Source organism: Temnothorax nylanderi, unplaced genomic scaffold (assembly GCF_030848795.1).
Source record: "Temnothorax nylanderi isolate EJ_2023f unplaced genomic scaffold, tnyl_v1.0 TNYL_tig0140_pilon, whole genome shotgun sequence".
Classification (NCBI taxonomy): domain Eukaryota; kingdom Metazoa; phylum Arthropoda; class Insecta; order Hymenoptera; family Formicidae; genus Temnothorax; species Temnothorax nylanderi.
This window is the reverse complement of record NW_027249202.1, coordinates 106,261-132,591: the sequence shown is the minus strand read 5'-3', so window position 1 is coordinate 132,591 and position 26,331 is coordinate 106,261. Positions and strand designations below refer to the sequence as shown.

At 40.5% G+C, this 26,331-nt stretch overlaps 2 protein-coding genes across 11 annotated transcripts; both read right to left on the bottom strand.

Moving 5' to 3' along the window:
• Positions 1–20: 20 nt before the first annotated feature.
• On the bottom strand, positions 21–17,695 carry LOC139777185 (monocarboxylate transporter 9). 7 transcript variants are annotated; one of them, XM_071714444.1, is made up of 5 exons: positions 11,083–11,969; positions 8,280–8,444; positions 3,641–6,518; positions 3,263–3,548; positions 21–3,045 (listed from the first exon to the last, which is right to left on the bottom strand). In XM_071714444.1, the coding sequence occupies exons 3-5, from the start codon at positions 5,981–5,983 to the stop codon at positions 2,867–2,869; spliced, it is 2,808 nt and encodes a 935-aa protein (XP_071570545.1). In that variant the 5' UTR covers positions 5,984–6,518; positions 8,280–8,444; positions 11,083–11,969; the 3' UTR covers positions 21–2,866. The 7 variants fall into 7 exon arrangements, with proteins under 7 accessions (XP_071570545.1, XP_071570542.1, XP_071570543.1 ...); XM_071714441.1 differs by lacking the exon at positions 8,280–8,444 and having other exon boundaries at positions 11,083–11,344; positions 11,452–11,969; XM_071714442.1 differs by lacking the exon at positions 8,280–8,444 and having other exon boundaries at positions 11,083–11,344; positions 11,456–11,969.
• A 1,317-nt stretch (positions 17,696–19,012) lies between these two features.
• Positions 19,013–25,166, bottom strand: Dp (transcription factor Dp). 4 transcript variants are annotated; one of them, XM_071714456.1, is made up of 11 exons: positions 24,719–25,166; positions 22,969–23,087; positions 22,658–22,724; positions 22,454–22,551; positions 22,182–22,366; positions 21,839–22,001; positions 21,361–21,722; positions 21,182–21,264; positions 20,984–21,067; positions 20,627–20,908; positions 19,013–20,365 (listed from the first exon to the last, which is right to left on the bottom strand). In XM_071714456.1, exons 1-10 carry the CDS (start codon positions 24,765–24,767, stop codon positions 20,661–20,663), a joined length of 1,458 nt encoding a protein of 485 aa, XP_071570557.1. In that variant the 5' UTR covers positions 24,768–25,166; the 3' UTR covers positions 19,013–20,365; positions 20,627–20,660. The 4 variants fall into 4 exon arrangements, with proteins under 4 accessions (XP_071570557.1, XP_071570558.1, XP_071570561.1 ...); XM_071714457.1 differs by having other exon boundaries at positions 20,627–20,893; positions 24,719–25,162; XM_071714460.1 differs by lacking the exon at positions 24,719–25,166 and adding an exon at positions 24,005–24,635.
• Positions 25,167–26,331: the final 1,165 nt, after the last annotated feature.

The following is a 26,331-nucleotide window of genomic DNA, read 5'->3' as shown; positions in this document are numbered from 1 at the left end:
TTATATATAATACACACATGTAAGACTATAATCATAGATTCATTCCTTTAATTAATATATTTAAGAGTCAACAAGAACGTACGTTCAGATCGGTAATGTTTTGCGCCAATAGGTGTATCGGATCACATTTTATACATATAGCTATACGCTATATGTACACGTGAGGTATCGGATGCATTTTATAATAGGGACACGCGCTAGATCGATATATAGTAACGATCTATAATTAATGATTAGAATTGTTGCAAATATAATTCAAGATTTTTCAGTAGAATCCTGAAACTTTACTTGACTTTGACATACGAATTTCACATAATATAAGCTGATTATCGAAACGTCACTCGAGTTGCGACGTTTGCTTGCTTCTTCCCTTCTACATTTTTTTTTTTTTTTTTTAATACTCTTTTCTACTGGAAGGAATCACTCTGAGAGATTTTCTTTTCCATCGATATTCTATTAAAAGTTCTCATTTATCCTTTATGATAAACGCAGATTATTTGCGTCCCGGGTTCCTCGTCTTAATAACTATCGCTTAATATTACCGTTGAGAAAGTCATCAGACTCTCGTGTGAAGCCGGCAACTTGATATATCGTAAATATATGAAATACACAATTTTCCTTTTTATATTAAAATATTGCTTTATACTCATTTCGTAGATGCCATATAAGGCTGCGTACGTACATATTATTATAATACGTACGCCCGATGTATACGACGAGCGTATATGCTGGGACTGGGAAACAAATTATTGCACTCTCAGAATTTAGACTTGGCACCGGTTACGCGATTACGAGACATCGATCGATTTGTGTGTATCTAAATTCTAAATCAAACGTGCGATCGATTGCAGGCGACAATTATACGATACCTACTTTCGCCGCGGGTATCAAATTATACTCGGTCAGTTCGGCACTCTAACAAAGAATATTCGAAACTCGTTACGCGGTCGTTGCTGTTGCTGCCTAAACGGTCTAATTATTAATATCTGTGAAAGCAGTAAATATCTTTCGTACTTTGTTTCTCCGTATAAAGGCCTCGTAATGTTATATACGTACGTGTATTCTTCCTATGACTACATATACAATATAAGAGATATCTTTTTGGAATATAAAATTTCTCCTGGTGGTGGAATCGATAATACCTAAAATATCGTACAGTGCGATTTTGACTAGTTTTAAAGAACCTCTATCTCGTACTGCGTTGATCGCCATCGCGCGATCAATAGCAAAATGTTTACTTTGCCAAGTAATATATAATATGTATACAATACATTCTATTTAAAAATCTTCCAGGATGGGAATAAAGAATCTTCATCACTCATACTCTATCGTGTTCACGTTAACACCTTTCGCGGTACACTAGTAACTTTTCGTACAGTTCTTCGTTATTGTATACGATTGCAAATCGCTACAATGGTGACGTCGTGTCCCCCGGCGTATCTCTTTCTTTCAAACAAAAAGAAAAACGAGCAGCAATGCGTGATTAGTAAGCAAAGATTACGCTTCACTTGATTAAGAAACAAAATGTACACGCACACCCGCATATACGCGCGTGTGCGGGTGTACGTGTACATGTACGCTCTAGTAACGGAGGTAGTGGTCTGTGGTCTACTTGTTATAGCTAACGAAATTGACAAAGCAAGTTTACGATCACAGAAATTCTATACACACCCATGTCTATTTTATAGACGTGTTTTCCCTACGAAATACGCTTATCGCGCTCTACGTGGAAAAAAAAAGAAAAAAAATTGCTATCCCAATTTATTACATTTATACATCTCGAGTTTTTGCATTCATTAAATTGGTATTATAATTTGAAATTCAAACTCAATTACGATCCAACGATGCGAAAGTAACTCGCGAAACTCGTACGCGAAGGACACGCGTTGTACGAAGACGATTACAAAAGCTCAGGCTCAGGCTCTATATGACGCGATTAATTTACAATATTTTTCGCGTTATCCAAAGGAAAGAGGATAACTTGTCAATTTATCAGCTGTACAGTCTGTCTAGCTTGAGAATACATACAATTCGCTCGATGAAGAGATAGCGACTACAAACATGCATAGAACTTATATGTTTTCTTCTGTACACGCAAACCAGGACACTAGAAGTGCCGATTTCGAACCACTACATATGCAGCATCACGTGCTGGTAGTATCCTGAGATTCGAAATTATACTTATTGTTAGTCGTTGCCGTGCGAAAACAATATATATCCATTCAAGCAAGATACAATCATCGACGTCAACACGTGGTTCGTAGCGAGCCTTCCGCAGGCCCTTGACTTTATATTATCGCAAACGGCATATGCCTAATTTGTACATATATTACTATATCGTAATATCGCGCTACGCTATTGAAAATATTAAAAAAGAACTATGCTTATATTCTCGAAATAATTTTTCTTGCGCAATGTCCAAGAGATTAGAAACGACCTGATAACTTTCGCAAAGCTTTGGTAAAACATCGACTGATAATATAATATAATATAGCGGAGAGTTGCAACTCCACTTATGTGCGACTCTCGTCACCATATAATTTTACTTTATATAACATTCCTCGAGTCGCTCGCATTAATCATCACGGAAAGTCGATGAACCCGTGTTACGACAAACAAGGGTGTTACGACAAACTATAATTATAACTATGTAATTACACCACAGCCGGCTCGAGCAACTCGTGAATAGCATGTCGCCAGTGAAATGACCTTACCACGAAATTAAGGGGTGTCTGTGGCAATTTTCGCAATCTGCGTTGCAATTCCTTTGATATCCCTTGACATCGCGATTCCAATTTGCGACAGAACCATCGACGACGATTGCTTGTCTCTGGGGCTCTTGTTCCTTCAATAAATATCGACATATTTACACACAGTTTATCGCATTGAAATCCTTGTCGGTAGTTACCCCCCTGGATTCGTTTCGACACTTTCGGTACAAACCGATCAAAGGCATTACTAATAACAATACGCCGCTTAACGCAATGAACAATCCCGCCAAGTAGAAGGACAGATCGTATGTGCCTGTGATATCGTATAGCCACCCTGAAAAAGAAATTGTTTATTCTCAGAATTCACTCGTAGGTAGTTCGATATCCAAAAATCTGCTATTTATTAATTTTGTTATCCAGAATATTCAATTTAATTTTTTATTACCGTAACGCTCGTGACTATTTTACGTTAATTTGTAAGGGGGGGGGAGAGAGAGAGAGAGAGAGAGGATATATATAACAAAGTTTCGCGTCACCGCGCGAAGATTTACCAGCTAGCGGAGGACCCATCAGATTGGCGATTCCTTGAACCAGTAACAAAAGACCATAAGCATTCGTGAATCTCTCCAAGGTGATTAGTTCGACAAGGATAATGCTGGTGAGACTGTAATTTGCTGCGATGAATAATCCAAAGGCACCAGAGACTGCACATAGAGTGTAATAATCACTGACAACTATCGGTATCAGAGCGGTAACGGTACCGCAGAGCGCCATGCACACCGCATAGACGATAGACGCGTTCACCCATGCCCTATCGCCGGCCCAACCCAGAAAAATCTGTTTAAAAAAAAGAAGATTCACTTTGATCGCTAGAAAATTATCAGATTGGAATGTCATTTACTTAGGCAAATATTTCCGTCGGTGCTTACCTCGCCGCTCATGTTAGCGATCCCGATCACCGAGATCAGAATAGACGCGTCCGTCTCGCTAAATCCAACTTCGATCGCATTGTCCGTCAGATAGACGTAAGGCACATCGTACCACGTGTGCAAGAGAAAATTGCTGACAGCAAACAGCAGGAACCTCAGGTCGGCAAAGTACGAGAAGTCTAGCATATCGACGATCAAGTCCCAAAATTCCCAGAGCCCAGCGTACCAGACAAGCTTCGTCTTGGCAATCGTAGTCATTGAATTTCTGTAAATGTCCGGGCAGCTCGAAGCTCTCAAACGATATCGATTGATGTTGAGCATGGCGCCTCTGTAAGTCAGACTATGCCTATGCATTCTGATATCCTTCAAATAGGCAGTTGGCAGCCTCCTCGGTTGTTCCAACGTGCTAGATCGTCTCAACGGAGTATCGGAATTGATTTTCCTCAGCCACCATAAATACGCCGGTTCTACCGACTGGTGCTGCTGCTGCTGCTGCTGCTGCTGCTGCTGCTGCTGCTGCTGCTGTTGTTGTTGCTGCTGCTGCTTCTGTTGTTCGTCGCGCAAAATTCGATCGTCCGTGCCCTTGTCCTTGCCTTCAGTTGTTGCTCGCAATTCAGCCAATGGACTCGGCGTAGATATAAATCGGGCCGAGGGTGTACTCAGTTGATCATGGAGGGCCCCGGAATCGCTGAAACTCCTCGACGATATCAAGAGACTCGGATAGTTTTGTAGGAGGACATTGTAAATGGTCTTGTTCGTGCTGAGCAGTTCCAACACTTCCAGAGGTACTCTCTCCCCATTCTTAACAAAGGTAGGCAGATTCACCAAGCTAGAGAATAACTTCTCCCCGCTCTCCTCATCGCCGCCATCCTGTGACCGAAGATTCTCGATAATCATCGCATTGGCCGATGCAAAACCTCTTTTAGAATCACCGTGAGGCGTTTGCGTGGTCGTGTTGGCGGAGCTGGTTGCGGAGAAGGAGTCTGCGCTGGAACTCTGGATCTTAGATCTCTTCTTTTCCCGATTCTTTCTCCTCTCTTGAGTTTTCGCTTTCGCTCTAGTGGTAGTCCATTCGAGGTCCCGCATCAGACATCCGCATACAGCGAGATTCGAAAACAATCCTGCGAGAATCAGCGTGGTTCCTCTCCAGCCGTACTCCGCCAAGAGATATTGCGTGACGGGCGCGAAGATGAAAGTCCCGATTCCGCTACCGCATACCGACAGACCGGTAGCGAAAGATCTCTTCTTGTCAAAATAATACGCCACGATTACCACCGCCGCGACGAAACACAAAGACAAGCCGAAGCCTGCTACGATGCCGAACGTGAAGATGAGTACTTCCATAGAGTTCGCATAGGAACTTACAACGAACCCAGCTGTTGCCAGAATGCTGCCGGCCACCGTTACTTTTCTACATCCGTATCGATCGGTTAGGAAACTCGCGACCGGTCCCGATAACAATGGCATCGCCATGAAGAGACTGCCGATCCACGCCGTCTTGGACTTGCCCTCGCCGAAATAATTGAGGAATTCGACGTATATCACGCCAAAGGAGAAAGTAATGCCATCCGCGATCAAGTTTACCATAAAGGAGGCCGCTACGACGACCCAGCCCCAACCTCCGTCGGGAGGCCTGGCCTCGCAAAGTTGTCCCAAGCTGGAATTGTCTTCGGAGCTGCTCGTGGTAGACGTGGAGATTGACGGGCTTGGATGCGGCCTTTCCTCGGGGGCGTGACTTAGCTGTTGCTTTTGATGCGACGACTCCTTGTTGAATTGCACGTGATGCTGCTGCTTGTCCTCCTTAGGAGACTTGCCGTTGACGAGTTTCTCGGTACTCTTCTCATTGAAAATTGTACCCCTCTCATTGAAAACGCCCTTCAATTTCTGCGGACTAGACGCATCCTCTTTGTAGAGGCTGTTGGGTCGCTTTGGCGAACCTTGCAAATTTTGCGAAGCTTCTTTCAGCTCTCGACGAGCTTCCCGACGTATCCTCGAGCCCGATTGCTCCGTTCGTTCGTCCCTCGAATCCTTCTCCACGAATCTCACCTCTTCTTCCTCTCGCGCATTTTCCATTGACTCTGACAATGAATTGTTTCGGAAGCCATTGACGTACTCCGATCCCCTCCGAACCGAACTCGAGTCTACGACGATCGTCTCCTCGCGATTATCATCACAATCGCTATTGCTTTGATTGTTTGCCATACGTGAACTTTCGTTGATAATCTCATCGTCGCTCGTTTCGGTATACAATCGCCTTACGCTCGTCGTATCATTCGTCGAGTTTCGTTCGCCGAGTCGAATCTGCTTGTCTCCTGCATCGTTAAACTTGGTCCACTCGGCCATATTGAAGAAACGAAGAATACGGGGGGAGATACTCACTTTCGGGATTCACTTTTTACTTGCGATCCAATTTTCCTCTCCGTGAAACCGATCGCGTACGATGTACGATACGCACATATAGCACACATACGCACGAACAATCACACACGGTAACAAAAACTCGAGCAACTCTGTATTTCGCAAGGGAATTTTCGGCGGCCCTTCTCGTGTCAAATCGAAACGATCGATTCAATAGAGGTCTAGTTTCGTCCTTGACTTAAACAACGGTAAACAAGGCCACTCGTAGAGCTGCCTGGTGAACTGACGGCGCAACGGTAACAGGGATGCTGACGAGCAGGTCGACGTAAAGATGTTTGGCGATTGATAGTCGGCACCCGGTCGACCATGCAACGGTCCACCACCATTGCAATTGCGGCCCCGGATTCTCCAAGTCCAAGTAGCACTTTGATTACTTGGGACCACCTCCTCCTCCGCGAAACGTTCGTCAACCCAGGCACCCATGCGGCGAAACGTACTGCTTCGGTTCTCGCGTTGTATTCTACAACAAAGAAAAAAAAAGGTCCAGCTGTACGTCTCATTGTCAGCGATACGTGTTGCGTCTGGATACGTCACATCTGGAGAGAGAATCGATGGATGAAATAGACAAAAGTGGATGATAGAAAAGGAGGACAGAAGGATATAAATAAAGGGATAAGAATGAGGTGCGTAATAAATACGCAACTGAATTTCGAGCGATAAATCACGATTTAACCAAAAGGGTTTAAATAATGTATAAGCAGTGCTTGTGTCGTTTGCGACAGCAAACGGATTCTATGGTAGATTTGTCAGAGAGCACGTTTTTCCGAAAGCACCAACTATCCTTAAGGTATTAGGGGGTGCAGTCCCACGTAGAGAAAAAAGAACGGAAAGCAAGCACAGTGGATAAGGGGTAACTAATCAGAACGTTTCTCCAAATATCCGTTCCGATTTTATATGACCGGGTTCTCTATGTACCAAGAAAAACGGAAATACGTAAATATTAAAAATCATTTTTTATCAATTATACTTCATACAAATAATTAATATTATAAGATAATATCTGTCTATAATAAATGGAACAATCTCATGGAATATATTTTATGGAAAAACAAAGATAATTCAAAATTATTGTAAATTTTAGATTAGAATTCTTTCCGTTTTTTCGTAAAATATCGTCCATGGGGAACCCAGTCATATAAAAGCGGAACGGAATGAAAGTGATTGGTTATTACCCCTTACTATGCTTCCTTTCCGTTCCGCTTCTTCCTCTACGTAGGACTGCACCTTTAGCGACCTCTCTCTCTCTCTGTCTGTCTATCTATCGTTTAAATCGAATCAAATGATACATGTATATCCCGTCGCTAAGCGCAAGGTGTAATAACACGACGATGATCAATGTGACGCACGCAGTCACGAAAAAAATGTCTCGCGCGCTCGGCTATATTTACTCTCTAAAGCAACATTCTCGAGCATTATTAGATGTTCCAAGTTCGATGTTTGGCAAAGACACTCGACACAGTGTGACTCGCTTCTGGCATTTCGTAACCGGCCGAAGTAGCTCGAGTTAGAGTCAGCGATTATAAATGAAGCTCATTGTGTATGAGTTGCTATCAATTTAAGGATTTAACGGTAGCCACGATGATCACGAGTGTATCATACGATCTCTTTTCCTTCTTCTTTTATACCGTCCACCTCGACCCACGCCGATTGTAATTTGTTTTCAAAGTTTGATTGCTGGTATAAGCAAAAATTTCAAGTTCGTGCAGACGTTAAAGGGTCAGTGTCGAGATTCGACGTGACGTGACGTGACGTGACGTGACGCGACGCGACGCGACGCGACGCGACGCGACACGGTTTATACACATGATTTGTCGCCGTGCTGCGCCGCGATACTTGAGAAAAGTTCAACTTTTGGATGTACGAGAAATGTCTTTCATCTACCAGTACTTAATCGTTTTCTCAATAAAATTACATACAGACATTTTCCAACACCGCCAATTAAATTTTTTCCTTTTTTCAAGTAATAGTACATTATATCTCAATGCTACTTTTCAGTGGTATTCATTTAAATCATCACGCTTATATCGAAAAAAATCATTCCTTTGCTATTTTAAACTTTTACAATTTTTCGTCAGGAAACCGAGCACATCCAAGGGTTAAGACCATCAAATACTCGATCTCATTACGAAATTGCTTATATATTTGAAACGTCAATGAAAATATGTATAATAGTATGAAGAAAATTAAGTTTTAAAATTGCGTTTACTTAATGTCTACTTACTTAGAAAATGACGCTGTCAGTTTCAAAACATATTTTATTAAATATGTTTGTCTGTCGCACGGTGCGCACCCGTTGTGTGCTTCTTGAAAATTTACATATTACAGACCAATTCGATGTTCAATGTTGAAAAGCCAGTCAAATATGTTATGTCACAACTTGTCTGTCCTGCGTTTGTCAAAACTAATCGTAGATTTAACGTTGACCTAGATCTTATCGGGTTATTTAACTCACAATCAGAGGAAGAGGACCATTTAACTTTTTACGTGGAACCTTAACACGCGAACGCGAGTGCTGCACACTGCGCGTAAATGCCCGAAATATAGAAATTCACGGTATTATAGACACGCGAAAAGTGAGCAAAACTGCCAAAAGTTTAACTATATATTTTGACACATATGCATAAAATATACGTGAGTAAGAGATACGATACATTCCGATAACATGGGATATCGTCCGAAATACAAAGATAAAATAATTGCCCTAGTAACTGTCTAATAGAAATTAATCTTTGTATACGTAGAAACGACTTGTCGACGAAATATATATTTGAGAGATAAAGCATATTTTAGACCGTTCACACACACGTTCAAAAAAGACAATAAGTGAAAACAAAATGTAAGGTATTCAGTTAGAAGGCTTAAGGCACTTAAGGCAGCTGTCTTCGCATCGGGTTAGAAGGAATTTGATAAAATTGGTGTCCGATTTCGTATTATACAACAATCGCGCGATACGACTTATCGAAGGCACTGGCGCAAGGCGCAACGCGTATCTTATTTCGGCGATATCTAATTAGACTGTTTCGTCTATTTTTACAAATTCTAAAAATCCCCAAGAGACAATCTGAAAGTCGTTTACTCGTTTACTCGTTCACTCGTTCCGTCGTTTACATCCGATTCGGTCATATATGCGGTCATATGTAAGGACGAAGAAATAGGCGCCTTTCGCCGATAAAATTTTACGCAATTTTGGCTTCGTGCCAGTGAGCACGGGTAAACCAGGGTACGTTCACGGTCCAAATTCAACGCCAGCACGGCGTTATATCGTTTATATCATTTACGCATTAACGTTAGGGCGTTGTCATAATTTCATCGATCCCATCGTCGTATACGATCCGCGATGTGCGCGTATTTAATTTGCTGCAAATCGTTTGTCACAGTTGTAACATTACTTACGATTTAATCGAAGCGGCCCGGCGTACGCTCATAAATCGCATAAATCGCAAATAATCTTAGATCTAAGAGGTGAATTCAATGAATACGTTCCTTGAGAATAAACCGAAGATACACGACGTACATTAAAAACGTATCAGACGTAAAAGATAAGATAAGGAATCGATGAATTAATGAAAAATTTTTCATGATTCTTTGAAGCCCTTGAAGCACGTGTAATGCCAGAGGGATGGCATTAAAAATACGGCTTATGCCCTCCGTTTGTAACGCCGCGCCGCGCCGCGCCGCGCCTTAGGAAGGTTTATTTATTTATTTATCGATCAATATTAACGAAATAATATTAGAATAGTATTAATGTTCGACCGAGAATTAAGTGGATGTCCATTAATTGTTATCGACATCGGCATCGGCATCGAACCGCGAATCAACTTGGAACCATGTGTCGTGAGTCGTGATAACGTGCGCTCATCCACGCGAAGCATCGCATCGATCGTATACTCGTGTTAAGTAAGCGCATTGGTAAGCGTTAGGTACGCGTTCCGTGCGTTTCTAGTTTCTATATACAGCATTTTCTTAAGAAGAATGGTGTAACGCGCCCGCGTACGAGGTTACTTTATATATAACTCTCATCTTACAGATGTCAAAAAGTATTTAAATTTTTGACATGTATACAATTGCAATAAAAAAAAACCGTTTAACGAAGCAATTCAGAAGAATATAGCGCAGCGTAGCGAGACATGTATGCACATTGCACGCACATTGCACGGCATACTAGAAAAAAAATAGCGTGTAACGTGCTAAGTATCTCTAATTAGTAATTATCGAACCAAAAAATTTGGCAAATCGATTAGATGATTTCAAACGTTCGTTAATTGTTACGATTAATTGTCTTGTTGATTAATACGTTCTCTTTGCACGATTATAACGCGTTTTTCGTGATATGCTGAAAAATCGACATAACGCACAGCTTATAAATACTGTCGCATCTCTCTCTCTCTCTCTCTCTCTCTCTCTCTCTCTCTCTCTCTCTCTCTCTCTCTCTGTGCTCTACATTATCTCATTGTCAGACATCGTTACCGTTTATCATACTCGTTCAAGACAACGTATCTCGCATATATCATATAGATATTAATTTCACGTTTCGCTTCAAAGACACACTTTTGAGAAAACTATTATGTATCACATCCTTAGAGGCAGTCTGTCTTTATGAATTTTTACCGGTGAGAACGAATAACATATAGATTCCCAATCGCGAGCGACGGCGTGATTAATCAGATTAATACAATCACAATGCGCGATTTCTCAGCTTACAAGTTCAAAAGATTCAAAGGTCGTATTCTACGGTGTAAAAGTATACATATATAATGCGCGAAAAAAATACTTAAGAAATCTCAACGACAACTGTCAACGAATTATTCATGTTTACGATAACCTTTGCCGTTATCGAAACTATTTATTTCCTGCTCGATTTCGCTCGGACTTAAGATCGCGTATTTTAGCGTACATAAGCGCGACGTTAAAATAAGAGCCAACTTAAATACCCTATCATATCACAAGTATCTGTAGTATGGCACCGATACTCGATGGCAAAAGTACATACAAGAGATAAACGAGTAGGTAAAGAATTGACGAACCATAATGAACGGTGATGCGATCGGTTACTTTCCGTTATCCAAGCTGTTCAATTCCATTCTCGTTTAGCGAAACGGCACATCGAGGCACGATCAGTTCAAAAAAAGCGTAAGAAACGTCGCGCTCTAACATCCAACTAATATTGCGAGGTCGCGCAGCTCGCTCGCTCGCTCGCGCGCTACCGCTACCGCTTGGCCTTTGCACGAGGTCGAACACCCGCGTTCGCGAGACGGCGAAATCTCCAGATCCCGCGAAATATCATCGCTGGAGAGAGAGAGAGAGAGAGAGAGAGGGGGGGGTAAGAGGGAGGGGAGAGGGGGGAGAGGGAGGGAGGAAAGGAGAAGAGAAAGAGAGAAAGAGAAAGGACGTACGCACGCGTTGTCACGATCGCCGATGGCGACGAACCGCCGATCCACGAGCGAATGCGTTAACTCAAAACTCGAACGAGTGCGCGATTTAGGCGAGAGTCTGTTCTTGGTCGACGCTAAAAGTCACCGCGATTAGCGAGATGCTCGAGAAAAACGATCATCGACGAACGTGAATCTCTCTCTCTCTCTCTCTCTCTCTCTCTCTCTCTCTCCTCTCTCTCTCTCTCTCTCTCTCTCTCTCTCTCTCTCTCTCTCTCTCTCTCTCTCTCTCTCAGTGATCCGTCATCATGTCCGCGAAATGATATCTTTCATCTCGGGCAGCTCGGGCAGCTCGGGCAGCTCGGGCAGCTCGGGCTGCGCTTTGACGCAAAGTTTTCCGCGCACAAATATCGGAGTTCGGAATGTTTCTCAGCTGCGAAGAGATCGCCCGCGCCGCCTCGTTTTGCCGCGCGCGATCGGCATTGCGCGTGTCGCGCGCGCACAGAAGGATGACCGGGCTAATACTGATTATAGCTGGTACCCGCTCTCGCTGATACATATGACCATTGGCTTCGAACGCGTTTCGTCGTGACGTCACGCGGTGTGCCGATCTCGAACGCATCGCGACGCAGGGAGGGTTTACTCCGAGAAGTAGCATGATGCTACTTTACCTTACTATGCCGATTATCGGGAAAACGCGTTTCGTCGATTGATCATTGATTAATATCCTTGGATCCTCGCGCTAGTATACCGTTTTTTGTTTTTATCGACTAATGCAATTTTGCATTGAGATAATTACGAATCGCGTAGGACGGCACTTGAGAAAGTGCCGAACAATCGGAAAGTGGCGATTGAACGGAAAGCTACCAGTCTCTTATACTTATAGCGTCGCGCGGCACAAAAGAGATCCCGCAAAGGGTTTTCTCTTATATAACGTATGTATATCTGTAGAGTTAACTAGCTATACATATGTACTATTGGTGTGCTTGTTATTTGTATTCGTTATCGATTATATGTACACGAAAGCAACGATAATTTACATATCGAATAAAAGTATGAGCACGAAAGATGCGCAATCTTTAAAACGCTTTCCAATCTAACGACTCGTGGCCACATAGTAACCACATAGCTTCCATGTATAATATGAAATGCTTATCACGCGCGAGTCGTAGAATTATACAGATAAGAAACAGCTTTCTTCTCTCGCTTGTGCGTACCGCTTTACTCTACGACTCTACGTTTTAAAATCATAATATTGTAATATGCGCAACATATTACCGCGATATTACAACATCTTACCACATCTTGCCATCAAGCTTTAATAGGTAAAGCTAAGATTTCATTTCATTTCCTTTTCCTTTCCGTTCCGTTCGAAATTTATAATCGAGCGATCGTCATATTATTAAAGTAACAATGGATTATTTTCTGAGAAAATCGTAACGTTTACGTTACCTATGAAGTTATCTTTTTTTTTATTTTTATTTTTTTGTATTTTCTCTGTCATATTCCTACAATGATAGATTAGCTATTCTTTATTTATATACGATATATCGCAGTTGTATCGTAAAAGAGTTTAGCATCATAAAATTGCATCCTCGATACGGAGATGATAAAAGTATATATATAGAGCTTAGAACTAGCCAAAGATAAGCGTAATAGCGTTCGATAATATCTTATCTTTGTACGTGCTTTTCGTCAGAAAATGACGATACAGGGAGTGCTAGACATTGCGTGCGAGACATTAATTTTTTGTTCATTTTGCGTGTGTGTGGTTAATTTGTAATTTTATTACTATCATTATACCATCATAAACGGGCAGATTGCACAAGACGAAATACGAATGGAAAGAACAACTGGAACATTATGCATCGATATAATATAAATATATAATTATATACGCTTATGTAACAGTTCGTCGAAAGACATCACGTCCAACGCATCGGGAAAATCCCGTGTAATTGAAAGACAAGTTAAATACACGATACGACACGCTACCGACTCATCCCACTCATGTAAATCGTATACAATGGTGAAATTCTTCAAGACTGCACAAACCTCGGAAATTTCCTAAGGACACGTGGATTTCCACGTAAAACATTTGGCGAGGCAAGAGAGACAAACAGAATAATTATCACGGGACGGGGGAGCGGGCATATAAAAGACGAGTGTGTCTTCCCTCAAAGAAATCGCCAGCCAAGTCATCCAACTAATTTCTATTCGATGACAGGATCGGATTTATGCGTAGAATCTTGTGATTTCCCACCAATAAATCGACGTAAAGTCTTCCATCTAGTCCCGTCATGAGGATAATTTTGTAGAAGCGCAATTAAAGTGTTTATGCACAGGTGGCAAACAAACCAGATCATAGGTATTTATCCTCATCGTAAGAATATCCGTAAGAATTTTTATACGAATCGCGGAAAATTTCGCAGGCAAAAAGATGCAGCAAACGCAGCGTGCGCGCGCGCGTGCAAGCAACGAAAGAAGAGAAACTCCACGACGATTAACCACGCGCGTTAAACGCTGATTAATAAACCAGATTATAATGAAAAAAAATATACGCGCGCGTTACGATGATGATGCTGCATACGTCAGATCACTTGAGTCTTGACACACGCTCGAAACTCGCACGTACACGTGCTTTGCTTCGTTATTATTTAGAATTAGATATATCTTAAGCTTAAACGTCAAAATAATGCAGCATCCATGCATCTTTCCGTCGCGCCGCGCTGTTCGGATCTCCGCACTTGACTGAAAATACACGCATACAATCCATCCATTAGAAATATGTTGCGTTACTTAAATTCAAACAAGAACAATCTTTTGGGAAATATTTGTTTCGTAAACAGCGACCACACATTTAATCATTTAAAATTTAAATCAATGTGTCGCGAATATGTTGCTAAAAAAAGTGATATAAAGATCGAATCCACACTCTGGTTTTTACCCCTCCATATATTATATATATATATATATATATATATATATATATATAATTGTAAGAATAGACACGCTGGAAATTAAAAGATGCGACACGAACGCTCTCTGGCTGGTTTATGCTTCAATTCAATTCTTATGAGAATCATCAAGTCAAAACGAATACATCCGATATTTATATACGCTTACGACAATATAATCTCATCAGTCATCACGCGCGCGTATATACGTTGTGCATGTGCACGTGCACGTGCACGTGCACGTGCACGTGCACGCGCACACGCGTGACATGCGTAAAGCATGTCGGAATGCAAATTGCACGCGACTATAATAAGAGTCTACCTAATAAGGCTCATATTCGATAGGTAGTCATTAGTACATTAGTATATCGCGGTAGATATAAAATGTAAAACGTATAATATACAATCGCATAGAAATATGATTTTTTATTTAAGGGGGGAGGATCAAGTAAATGACTTAAATTTTGCGATTTTTTGTTTGAAGAGAATAATAAATCGATTGTTTTGAAAATTAGTGCATCTTTTTATTTAGTATTTAAACTACCCACAGGAATTTTTTTGTGTAAAAATAATGAAAATTCATTGAGCAGTAGGTAGCTGGTTGAAGTTGCCTCTTCATGAAACGCGCCGGGGATCGCAGAGACCACTCTAATCATCTGAAATCAAAATTCGGGGAAAATTTCATCAATTTATGAAAAAACGCTCAGCATGAACCTATTTAAAAAAAAATCTAAAATTAAAAAAAATAATTACAATTTAAAAAAAAAAGAAAAAATCGTTTTTTCTTAATTTATATTATTTTTTTAATTTAAAATTTTTTTTCTTAAATAGGTTCATGTTGAGCGTTTTTTCATAAATTGATGAAATTTTCCCCGAATTTTGATTTCAGATGATTAGAGCGGTGCGGTCTCTGCGATCCCCGGCGCGTTTCATGAAGAGGCAACTTCAACCAGCTACTGCTCAATGAATTTTCATTATTTTTACATTAAAAAATTCCTGTGTGTAGTTTAAATACTAAATAAAAACGTGCACTAATTTTCAAAACAATCGATTCATTATTCTCTTCAAAAAAAAATCGCAAAATTTTAGTCATTTACTTGACCCTTCCCCCTTAAATATAACTTGTATGTATGTTTCTCATATACAATTGCGGTCGATTTATCGTTCTGGGCAATAAATCAGATAAATACTAATCGATTCATAAAATTGTTAAGCTTAATGAACGATTGACAAATTTGATTTATCACGGATCAAAAATATCTGTAATTAACAATATGAAATAAACAAGTGACAATTATTAATTGCAATGTTATCTGCAATACAAAGCATACAGGATGAATAATTTGACAGATTCTATCCAAAGTGAAAATTAAAAAAAAAGAACATATTTTTTAACGCGTGTTTTGTGCCGAAATATGTAAAGAGTAGGTACTGTTATTCTTTAAACAAAACAATTTGTTCATTTTTCACACACAAATCGATTCTTTAATTAAATGACAATGTATATTAAACATAAATTAATTTTTTAGTTTTCAACATTTTTAATAGACATTTTTGTTGAATTTTGTTCAACTGACATGCAGCATCGAGTCCTTCTATTGAAGCCCATTACCAAATTCTGTACCGTAAACACATTGTTAAATATAACTTATAACGTTTCTAAAAAATTAACTAGTAAAATGTAAAAATCTTAAAAGATTCACACGCTAAAATTATCCGTAAATAGGCTTACGTTTCAAATTTTATGCAATGCTTTCAACATTTTTGAAAGAATATAAGTAAAGCACAAGTAAACCCTAAAGCTCCTTACACAATGCGAGGCGATAGCGATAGCGATAGCCTCGCTTAACACTAATTGTAACACTATCTGAAGAGGCGATCGAACGCGAGTGAAAACTTTTGCGTATCGCGAATAAAGTTGGATGTGTACCTATATAAAATTTAGATGTCGTTAACGTAAAACATAATAGATGACAAAATATGCAAACTATTTATATGTATACTCTATCGCTTTATTGTTATAAAAATGGATATTTCACACGATATTATATAAACGTATCGAGTGAAACATTAGGAAAGCGAAGGAGGAAATCGTGAGGAAAAGTTGAGGATCTAGATTAGGATCTAAATCTAGCGATAAATGAAAGACGTTGATTTGAAATACTACGCTGTGAAACTGGCCAAGTATTATACGCGTATTTCAAACGTCTGTTTTGTATACAACACACAAGTATCGTAGAATTTTCGAGCGAGGACAATCGAGTTCCGTGTCGTGCCGCGCCGCATGTCAAGATTGTCAAGTAGAAGTAGTAGGATGGCGGAAATAGTAGCAAGTATTTGCGGAAAACCGGCCGTTTGTACGCTCGTACCGTCCTACCGTCGCGTCGTACCGCGGCTATCCAAAAGGGAAGATCAGCTGGTCGCGTTACCATAACCGCAACGGCTGTTATTGATCCGTAGCCGCAGTCGCAGTCGCAGCCGCAGCCGCAGCCGCAGCGCAGAGCGCAGAGGAAGGTGTTCCGTACGCGTACGCGGTCATGCACTAGCAGCGTGCGCGCATAGGCACATAGGCACATTGGCTTCTACTTGTAACTTGTACACGTACTGGTAAATCTGAATCTTATCTTATGAGCGCTACGAATGCTGACGAATGCTACGATCAGTACGATCTGCTACGATTGATAAAGAGCGCCGTGAGCCGTGAGGCGTGAGGCAGTGGGCTACGGCTACAGCTATACTCACCGATGCTCGCTCTCTCTTGCTTGCTTCCTTCCTTCCTTCCTTCCTCCCTCCCTCTCTCCCTTTCTCGCTCTCGCTCTCTCTCTCTCTCTCTCTCTCTCTCTTTCTCTCTTGAAACCGATGCTAAAAAACCGGGATGAGCCGCATGATATGCGCGGGAAAATAATCCGCTGCTGTAGCAGTCGACGTCGACGCTGTCGACACTTTACAGTCGCCGATGGTCGCTGATGGTCGCCGCGAAGAGGGCGACGGGCGACTTTACTCGACGTCGACGAGGATGACGAGTCGCGCGCTCGGGACTCGGGATTAATTCGAGGGATTAGTAGCAACGAGAGGACCTTTCCCGCGAGAGACGAAGCGAAAGCGAGACGACAAAATCGGCACGATATGATCTCTCTCTCTCTCTCTCGACTCGGATACAGTGTCGAGATTAAAGAAGCCGAGCACGGACACACGCACCAGGAAACCAATATCTCTTGGACTCGCTGTAGTCGCGGTATCGCTTTCGCGGCGACAAGCGACACGAGCCAAGGGTGAATTTTGACCGATTGACTGCGCGCGCACCGCGTAAGTCGCCACTCGCCGCGCCGCCACCGGCCGCCGCCGCCGCCGCCGCCGCCGCCGCCGCGTCGCCGCGTCGCGCACCATGAGCACCAAGTACTCTCGCCCCCTCTTCGCTCTGTTTTAGCCTCACAGTCAAATCGTATTGCAGATATATCGTATGCAATTTCACTTCTCAATCGCTAATTCTTTATTCTTTAATTGCCATGATGCCCATGATCATTGGATAATCGCGTTTAATTTATATCGGATATTCCATATCATATCCATATTTTATAGAACGCGGAAACATGCACTATCGCGGATCAGCCTAATTATTAATTCGCACAGATGCTTTCCTAATTTTCGTCACCCATGATTTTAATTACGAGATATGTCAGATATGGGCGGACAGGCCGCATGCCGCATCATGACCTGTAAAAAATAACGAAATGTATAAATATATTATACTAAATTTTTTCCATCACCTCGCCTAATCAAATACTATTTTTCTCGGTATTGTACCGACAGCGAAAAACTTATAATTTGTCGATGACAGGTAAAGTGGATGCTAACTATCGATCATCATATGCACAACATTTATAGATAAATTTATCAAATATATATATATATGTGGCGCTCGAGACGAGTTGAGTGTTGAGTTGGTCACCTGGTCACCTGGTCACGTGAATCATACGTTGATTTTCCGGGGTTGATTACGTGCGCAGGCCAGGCCGTTGGCCGCAGCGCATTGCGCAGTCAGCTGTCAGGTGTGTCAGTGCTGTACGTAGTACGTGCCTGCGGTGCCTGCATATAGCTCTTGCTTGCATGCGTGATTCCACCCCACGAAACTTGATACAGTTCCCTCATCGTAACAAAGAGTTAAATACGTATTAGGTAAATCGATCTGTTTCAACATGAAGCCAACACTCGTGGCTGACGAAATGTTTCCCGAAGGAGCTGGACCTTACGTCGAATTAGAGGAGGTATTGTTATTGTTGTGTACATAGCTCTGATAAGGTTAGAATATATTGATGTCAATATTGTCAATGGTATCTTACTGCGTAAACCCGTAACTTCTTTCAATTGCTATCTCATGATAAAATGTTATGTTCTCACGATATTAATTTCAGGTCGGAGGTAGTAGGCTATTGGTGGATCTTACAGCTAGTGAGAAAGCTGTTCATTCGGAATTTTTCAATGGTATATCAAACATTAAATTACATTTGCAAACTTATATATAGCGCGTTGTAACCCTCCAAACTCGTACTCGAGAAATCAAAGACCTCTTTTCTGAAAACCTAAACATTTTCCAAAATGCAAATGCAGTCCATTTAGAGACATTTCAATGATATATTAAATATTATTTAATTCTTTAATAAGTATTTCTACATATTTCATAGAAGATGAACAACACACATTTCTTTGCATAAACAATAATCCAAGTTAACAGAATATACGATTAGTTTATTGAAATAATTGCTTCTTTTCAGAGTTTGATGATCTTTACGACGATGATGATTTGGAGTAAAGCAGCATTCCTAACAAGTTTAACTACACAGTGCTTTTGTACAGATTGCAATTAACTTAGCATCGAAGCAGAAAATTTCTTGTAAATCCATGCGAAACATGGGTACAATGTATAATCAACGGACATCATGTATGTCATCAGGTGCGTTCAGCAGAAAACAATGTCAAGTTAATATTTAGCACTGACAAAATAATCGATCAACGCTCCCTTGTGCTGCATAGTTTACTATTTCTTATTTCGGTATAACGCCTACCATAATCGACACAATTATACTATTACTTTTGATTCTTTACAAATACCAAGGATAATAATCAATTATTGCATTAATCTCAACATTAATGCAGCGTACCTTCGATATACAAAAAAAAAAAGTATTCAAGATGAAAAGTTACGCAATAGTTTTAAAATAATTTCTTTCTGTTGAACGCAGCCATTAAATGTAGCATGTTTATACGTATAATAGATATGAAAAAAAATTTCATTTTTTTTAGTTTGCTGTAAAAAAATTACTGCAAACCCTTACATAGTATCGTTATTCAATACACACATCCTCTCCTCTCTTTCAAAAGACTAACCACAAACTACAAACTTCATATAACATTATTACAATTTATTTGTATTTTTAATTCGAGTCAAATGTGCGCCTGCATCTATCGTACGTCATTTTACTGCTTACCACAGACAATTGGTATTATAAACGTGCCATAAGAAAATGAGTACTGGTCAATATATCTCGTACACATAATATTATGATATTGTAAGATTATAATTTATAATACATAGACGCGCTAGTCATATAAACTTGATGATGCACAACTAAAATATAGCACCCCATTCAGTCATTCATTTATTTCGATCATTTCGCGTGCGCGCGCGCGCACGAGTGCATCAAACCATTTTATTACTTGATACGAAAAAAAAAATGCCACTTCGATCTGCCAATTCAATCAGCCCAATTAATTGCTACGTTTTCTCCTTGGCCCCAATCAACATATTTCTCCTTTGACCATTCTCATTTACCTCACAGATTTACATTTCGCTCACTTCATAATTATCAATTCTTATCCTTGTTCGATATATGTTAAAAACTGGCGACCGGGGTGAAGACGATATTGGCAACAACGACGATATTATTAATGTTGGCATATCGCTGATGATAGTGGCGAGTATCCTAAAATTTAGAAGCAAAGTCCCTTTAACCGTATCTTAACATCGCGGATTGATATTCTCAAGTTTTAAATATGCTTATTATTAAAGTGTAGTAATATCATTAATATATATTGAAATAATATTGTAAAATTACTGCAGTTAAATATTGTACAGTATGAGGCACGTTTTTATATGTACATGTAAAAAGTATATTATAAATCAATGAGAGGGAAGAGGTGGTGAGCGGGGCTCCAGAGGGGGAAGGGAGAGTAAACATACGAACCCTGAGTCTGGCCTTTGAAGAGTTATTCGGGATGCTAGTTAGCGTCAAGATCACTATCAGCCTGATCATCTTGGTCACTTTCTTCCTCGTCGTCCTCTTCCTCCGAATAGTACTGAGACGGTGGCGATAAAGGATCTTCCGATAATGAAGTATGTGACGACGACGGTGGCCGAGAACCTTCCAATTTCATATCTAAATCCTCGATCGATGTACTTGGACCAGGAATAGTTACTGGAATAAACTTCTCTAAATCGCCTGATGCTAACTCTGCAACGATCGATCCTTTTAAACAAGTGGACTCAAATTTAAATATCCATATACATATATATATATATGTATAAAACAGACAGCACATACGTTCTACATATTTCTCGAGTGATTTCGGAACCATTAATTTCGCCTTTTGCAAATTTTCTTCAGTGCATTCTCCTTTTTCTAATCCTATAAGAATACATATTTTATACCTCATAATTCAGAGATTTATAGCATATTTCAGCAAAATATATGAAATAGTGACTAATTATAGCATAAAAAGTAATATCAGTATTTCTTTACCGAAAGCTAGACCCATTTGCTTCAGCACTTCGATATCGTCATGAATTTCAAACTTATCATTAAAATTAAACAGGTACTCGGTTCTGTAACAAAAAAAAATCGGATTAATAACTCTCCTTTAAATTTACATGTGATATTTATCGATTATTGTTTTCATCTTTTTTTTCTGTTTGACATACTTGTCATTTGAAATGCTGCAATCTATGACAGTCTTTTTACTGGTATTCACAATGAGGAATGGCAGCTGTATGGCAGAATTGGGTTTCGGTGGCCCGCGAAGACTCTCGTTTAAACGATTACGTTCAACCAAGTTCTTGAAAGAAATGTGAGAGAGGATTAGCTGGTGCAATTGCTGCGTTTTAGCTTTGATTCTCTCAATCTTCTTCTTCTTATCTTTTTCTAATGCTACACATTCCTGTAATGAATTAGTGGGCAGACCGAGCCACCTGATTTCCTTTTTCTCTTTCGAAATGATATTCATCGCCATTAACACGTTTAGAGCATCGTATACGCGTCTTCTAATATTTTTCTGATCGTATTGCTGAAAAAAAGAGCCAAGTATCCAATGTAAATTTAATTGACAATCAAATAAGTACGTCTTAAAGCAAATACTTTTTGAAGCTTATAATTAACATACGGGTATTAGGAAACAAATACCTGATCTGTCAGAGAATTTATGTGAGCAGGATTAGTGAATTCACCAACCAATTCATCCGCTACTTCATTGTAGGAAGTAGTACCTTTCTTTTTCACTTTCTCACAGACTTTCATCGAGAAATGTCTCAACCCTTTCCCGACCTTTTCTGCTTTTCTCCGTTTACTACAATAATAAAAAGAAACAAGATATATAAATGGGAATTTAGAGCTAGATGATGGAGTAGATTGATGTAGAGTATTTTGCAAGGTGTGGTGAAAGTAAACTCTTCTTTGTGTGTGTGTGTGTGTGTGTGTGTGTGTGTGTGTGTGTGTACATGTGTGCGTAATAAAATCATTGCATTACTCAGGCACAAAATCGCCACTTTCCACATCTTGTCTTTTTCTAGATCCACTGTGATCTAATATTGGACTGATAAAAGTTTTCCCAGTAGCATCCTTAACAAGTTGCGAAGTGTTAGACTGCTGTTGCTGTTGCTGCTGCTGCTGTTGTTGCTGCTGTTGGGATGCAATAGCTTGTTTTATGTCGCTCTGAAATTGTGTATTTGTACTTGAAGTTGTCACTATAAAACTTAATTTCTACATTAAATTGTTGCTTATTCACAAAATTATATCTACCATTTGTGCAGAGGTTAGCTGTATGGTCTTGGTCATCATAGATTCCCCTCCTTTTGATGTTGTCACTTTAGTATTTTGCAAAGGTATTGTTACAAGTCCTATAAACACATGTTTAATGTTGTAGACACATTTCCAAATGGTAATACTATGTTTATATAATGCTATCATGATTATATGGAAGATAAAAAAAAAAGCTATACTTACTCTGACCAGGCGTAGATGGATTCTGCAAGCTAATAGTCCTAAGAACTTGTGTATTCGATGATAAAACCTAATTGGAACGATACATATGTAATATTTAGAAAAATCTGATTTCCAATGTTATTGCACTAACTAAAACGAAATATCAGAAATATTCTGCATAACGATATTTAAATGTAATTTATTATTGTTTATTTATAGTTCTCCTACGAAATACTTTATCACAAAAATAAGTTACATATTATCAATATATAACCTCTATATTAAACTAAAATCCACAATTATGATAAACGAGATATAAAACTGGCAAGTACCTGCGTTTCTTGATTAGGAGCTTTAAACACTTTAAGGCCACCTGCATTTGTTGTGCTAACAATACCACTTAATGCTTTATTAGGTGTACTTTGCACTACTTTTATCACTTGTGGATGTCCTGCAATGAATTGATTTATCCATAATTACTTGTAAATCTTTATCTATATCTATATCAGATGTGTGTGATATTTTAAAAATTTATTTTTTGGACAAGAAAAAATCTAATTTAATATAACTTAAATATACCTAATCTATCAATTTCAATCCATATAGCCATATATGATAAGATGTACAGAGCACATGTAGACACTTTCAGTTGCAAAATTTGTTATGCTACGCATTATATATACATACATACATACATACATACATGCATGCATGTACACGTGTGCGAGCGTGTGTGTGTGTGTGTGTGTGTGTGTGTGTGTGGTGTGTTTATACTGAAAAATGTATTGAAGCGTGCTATATTGTAAAAGTGGATTATTCATTTGCAACTGACGAATAAAAATGTATATTTATACTACACAGTTTTATATCATAATATATTATTAGTTTTATATCAAATTAGATTGATATTGATATATTTATGTTATCAATTCCGTTTTGACATTTAAGCAGATCATACAGTTCTTATGTCATCTGATGACAAACTAATAACTATGTATCACAAAAATCTTCCAGGCATACCTCAGTAAGTCGCGAGTAATTAAATTTAGGAATCATAAACATTAGAAATGTTAACAGACCTGAGAGCAAAAGGAGAAGAATATGTTTTTCCAAGTCTAATGTTTAATTCTATTCAATATACTGAACTTTTGGAAGCTACCGAATGTAGAAAGCATTCCGTTCCTTTCATCCGTATTCGTATAAATAATATATTGCAAAAAATAGGATGTCAAGTCTCTAGATCTCTAGACATAAAAATGGAAATTGGAAATCTTCGTAACGCTACACGAGACACAATAAAACTCGTGTCAGTAGTAACAAGATTGCAGGAAATGATATAATTTTTAAAAGAGCAACAATCAATCTCACCTCATCTCAGATAAAATACGTTAGCATCGTATTTTATCAAGTGGAGTAAGATGAAATGCAGAGACGACAAGTAAAAGAGACACATAACATGTTTACAATCGAGTATAAATCGCCTGCCTATCCATTGCGCTGGCGTTGGTTGGATAGAATTCACTCTTGCTGAGCGTATACTGAGCGTACGTTTCCCATTCTTATCAAGGATCAAGGAGATCAAGGGGATGAAGGAGATCAAGGAGACAACTGACATAGGAGCGAAATCGTAATGTATAAAGCTGGGAAAGAGGGCGAGTTACGAAGGGAAAATTCGGCTGGAACGGGGAAAGCTGTGATCGTTGCCGTTGTCTCGGACAAACCTGATTCGGAGTCGGGAGGAAGCGTAAGCGCGTAAACTCGCAGCCGGGGGCGATTCTAGCAATTTAAGCAATCTCAGCGATCTCGGCGATCTCGAACCGCGGCGACAAGGCGACAAGGCGGAAGACGGAAGGTGGAAAGCGGAGGGCGGACGCGCGCCGTGACTTTTATTCGACGTTCGCCAAGGGTGGCCAAGAGTGGCCAAGGGTAGCGGAGCCGCGCACAAAGGCGACAGAGGCAACGAAGACGAGGGAAGGATCACGAGGTAGGATGCCGAGTCGCCGCCGCCGCCGCCGCCGCCGCGCCGAGTGCCGACTGTGCGTTGGCGCGCAGTCAGCACTCTCTTTCTTAGAATTCACTTACCATTAGCGTCGTGTATTAGGAAATTCATCGTTTTGTTTTGCTGTGTCATCTCCGACGTTATTGGGCCGTCGATCGGCTGAGGGCGATAGCGCGGATGGGCCGTGCGAAAAAGGGAGATAAAAAGATCATAAGGGCTACACTCCGCTCGAATCGTCGGCTCGGCGTATATCACCAAAATGGCGACCTCGCATATAAAAGCACTCCAGAGGGTGATTTGCGAGGTGTCGCGCGCCGCGTGACCGGCCCGATCCGTCAGCCGTGGTACGTCGGCGTCTCCTCTATCGCGATCGACCGCGCATAATTCGCACCAGCCCGGAATAATCGCAATCTACCTGCAGCCAGTCGGACCCGCAGCTTCCGCGTGCATACGGACTGGAAATGAGCTTGGCGGCACGACAAAGCTAAACAGCTGATTGGCCGGCCGCCGGTCACATGGTCGCCCTCGTTCCACGTTACGCGGCGCCTCTCGCGCGTGACACGCGCGCCAACGCGCCAACGCGCCAAAGCGCCAAAGCGCCAACGCGCGCGCCAATTTCTCCTATCACCCCAGTCCTATCTGACCTATCTCGCCTCGCCTCGCCAAGCTTCGCGTTAAGCCCCTTGCACAATAGGCGATAGCGATAGCGACAGCGACAAGGTTGCCGACAAAGCTATACCTTTGTCGGCAACTTTGTCGCTGTCGCTATCGCTATCGCTATCGCCTATTGTGCAAGGGGCTTTAAGGTGGAAGCACATAAAATTGCAGGAGCCATGAGCAGAATGCAGAAGTCACTGGAAGTCACTGCAGAAGCCATATGCGCATGCGCTATGGTATCTGCATTCTGCCCATGGCTTCTGAATTTTCAATCTACATAAACTATGCTTATGTATTTTTATGTAGATTGAAAATTCAGAAGCCATGGGCAGAATGCAGATACCATAGCGCATGCGCATATGGCTCCTGCAATTTTATGTGCTTCCACCTTTACTCGCGTAGCCAGTACGCCCAGTACTATCAGTAGCCCGGATAGTCTCTCTGCGTCTCTCCGAGCAGAACCCATGAACCACGAGCCTCTCACATTCGTTGTCAATTTTGTCATTCGTTGTTCATGAATGCTTGCGAGGAATAACCAGAAATAACCAGGGACAAGACGGATACGAGAGAGAGAGAGAGAGAGAGAGAGAGAGAGAACGAAAACAAGATATTTTTACGATGCATCGCGTCTAGATATTAGCGACCCGTGGCAAACGTTCGCGACTTTGAGGGAAAAGTCCTATGCGTAAAGCGGGAGAGCACACACTTCTGCACAACGCATAATGCGTAAGCATAAGAAAATTGATTGGTCCATATACATATGCATAAGGAAATAGACCAATCAATTTTCTTAGGGCTCAGACACAATGAGAAAAATAAGGAATAAGGCATGTTGCATCTCACTTTAATGTACGTGTACTGAAGTGAGATGCGACGTTCCCTTATTCCTTAATCTTATTCCTTATTTTTCTCATTGTGTCTGAGCCCTTATGCTTATGCCTTAAGGTGAAATTTCATGGACAGTGAAAAGCAGCAGCAGATCGTACTGATTGGCTGCAAAATAGAGAAGTTCTCGAGTTTCTAGAACTTCTCTATTTTG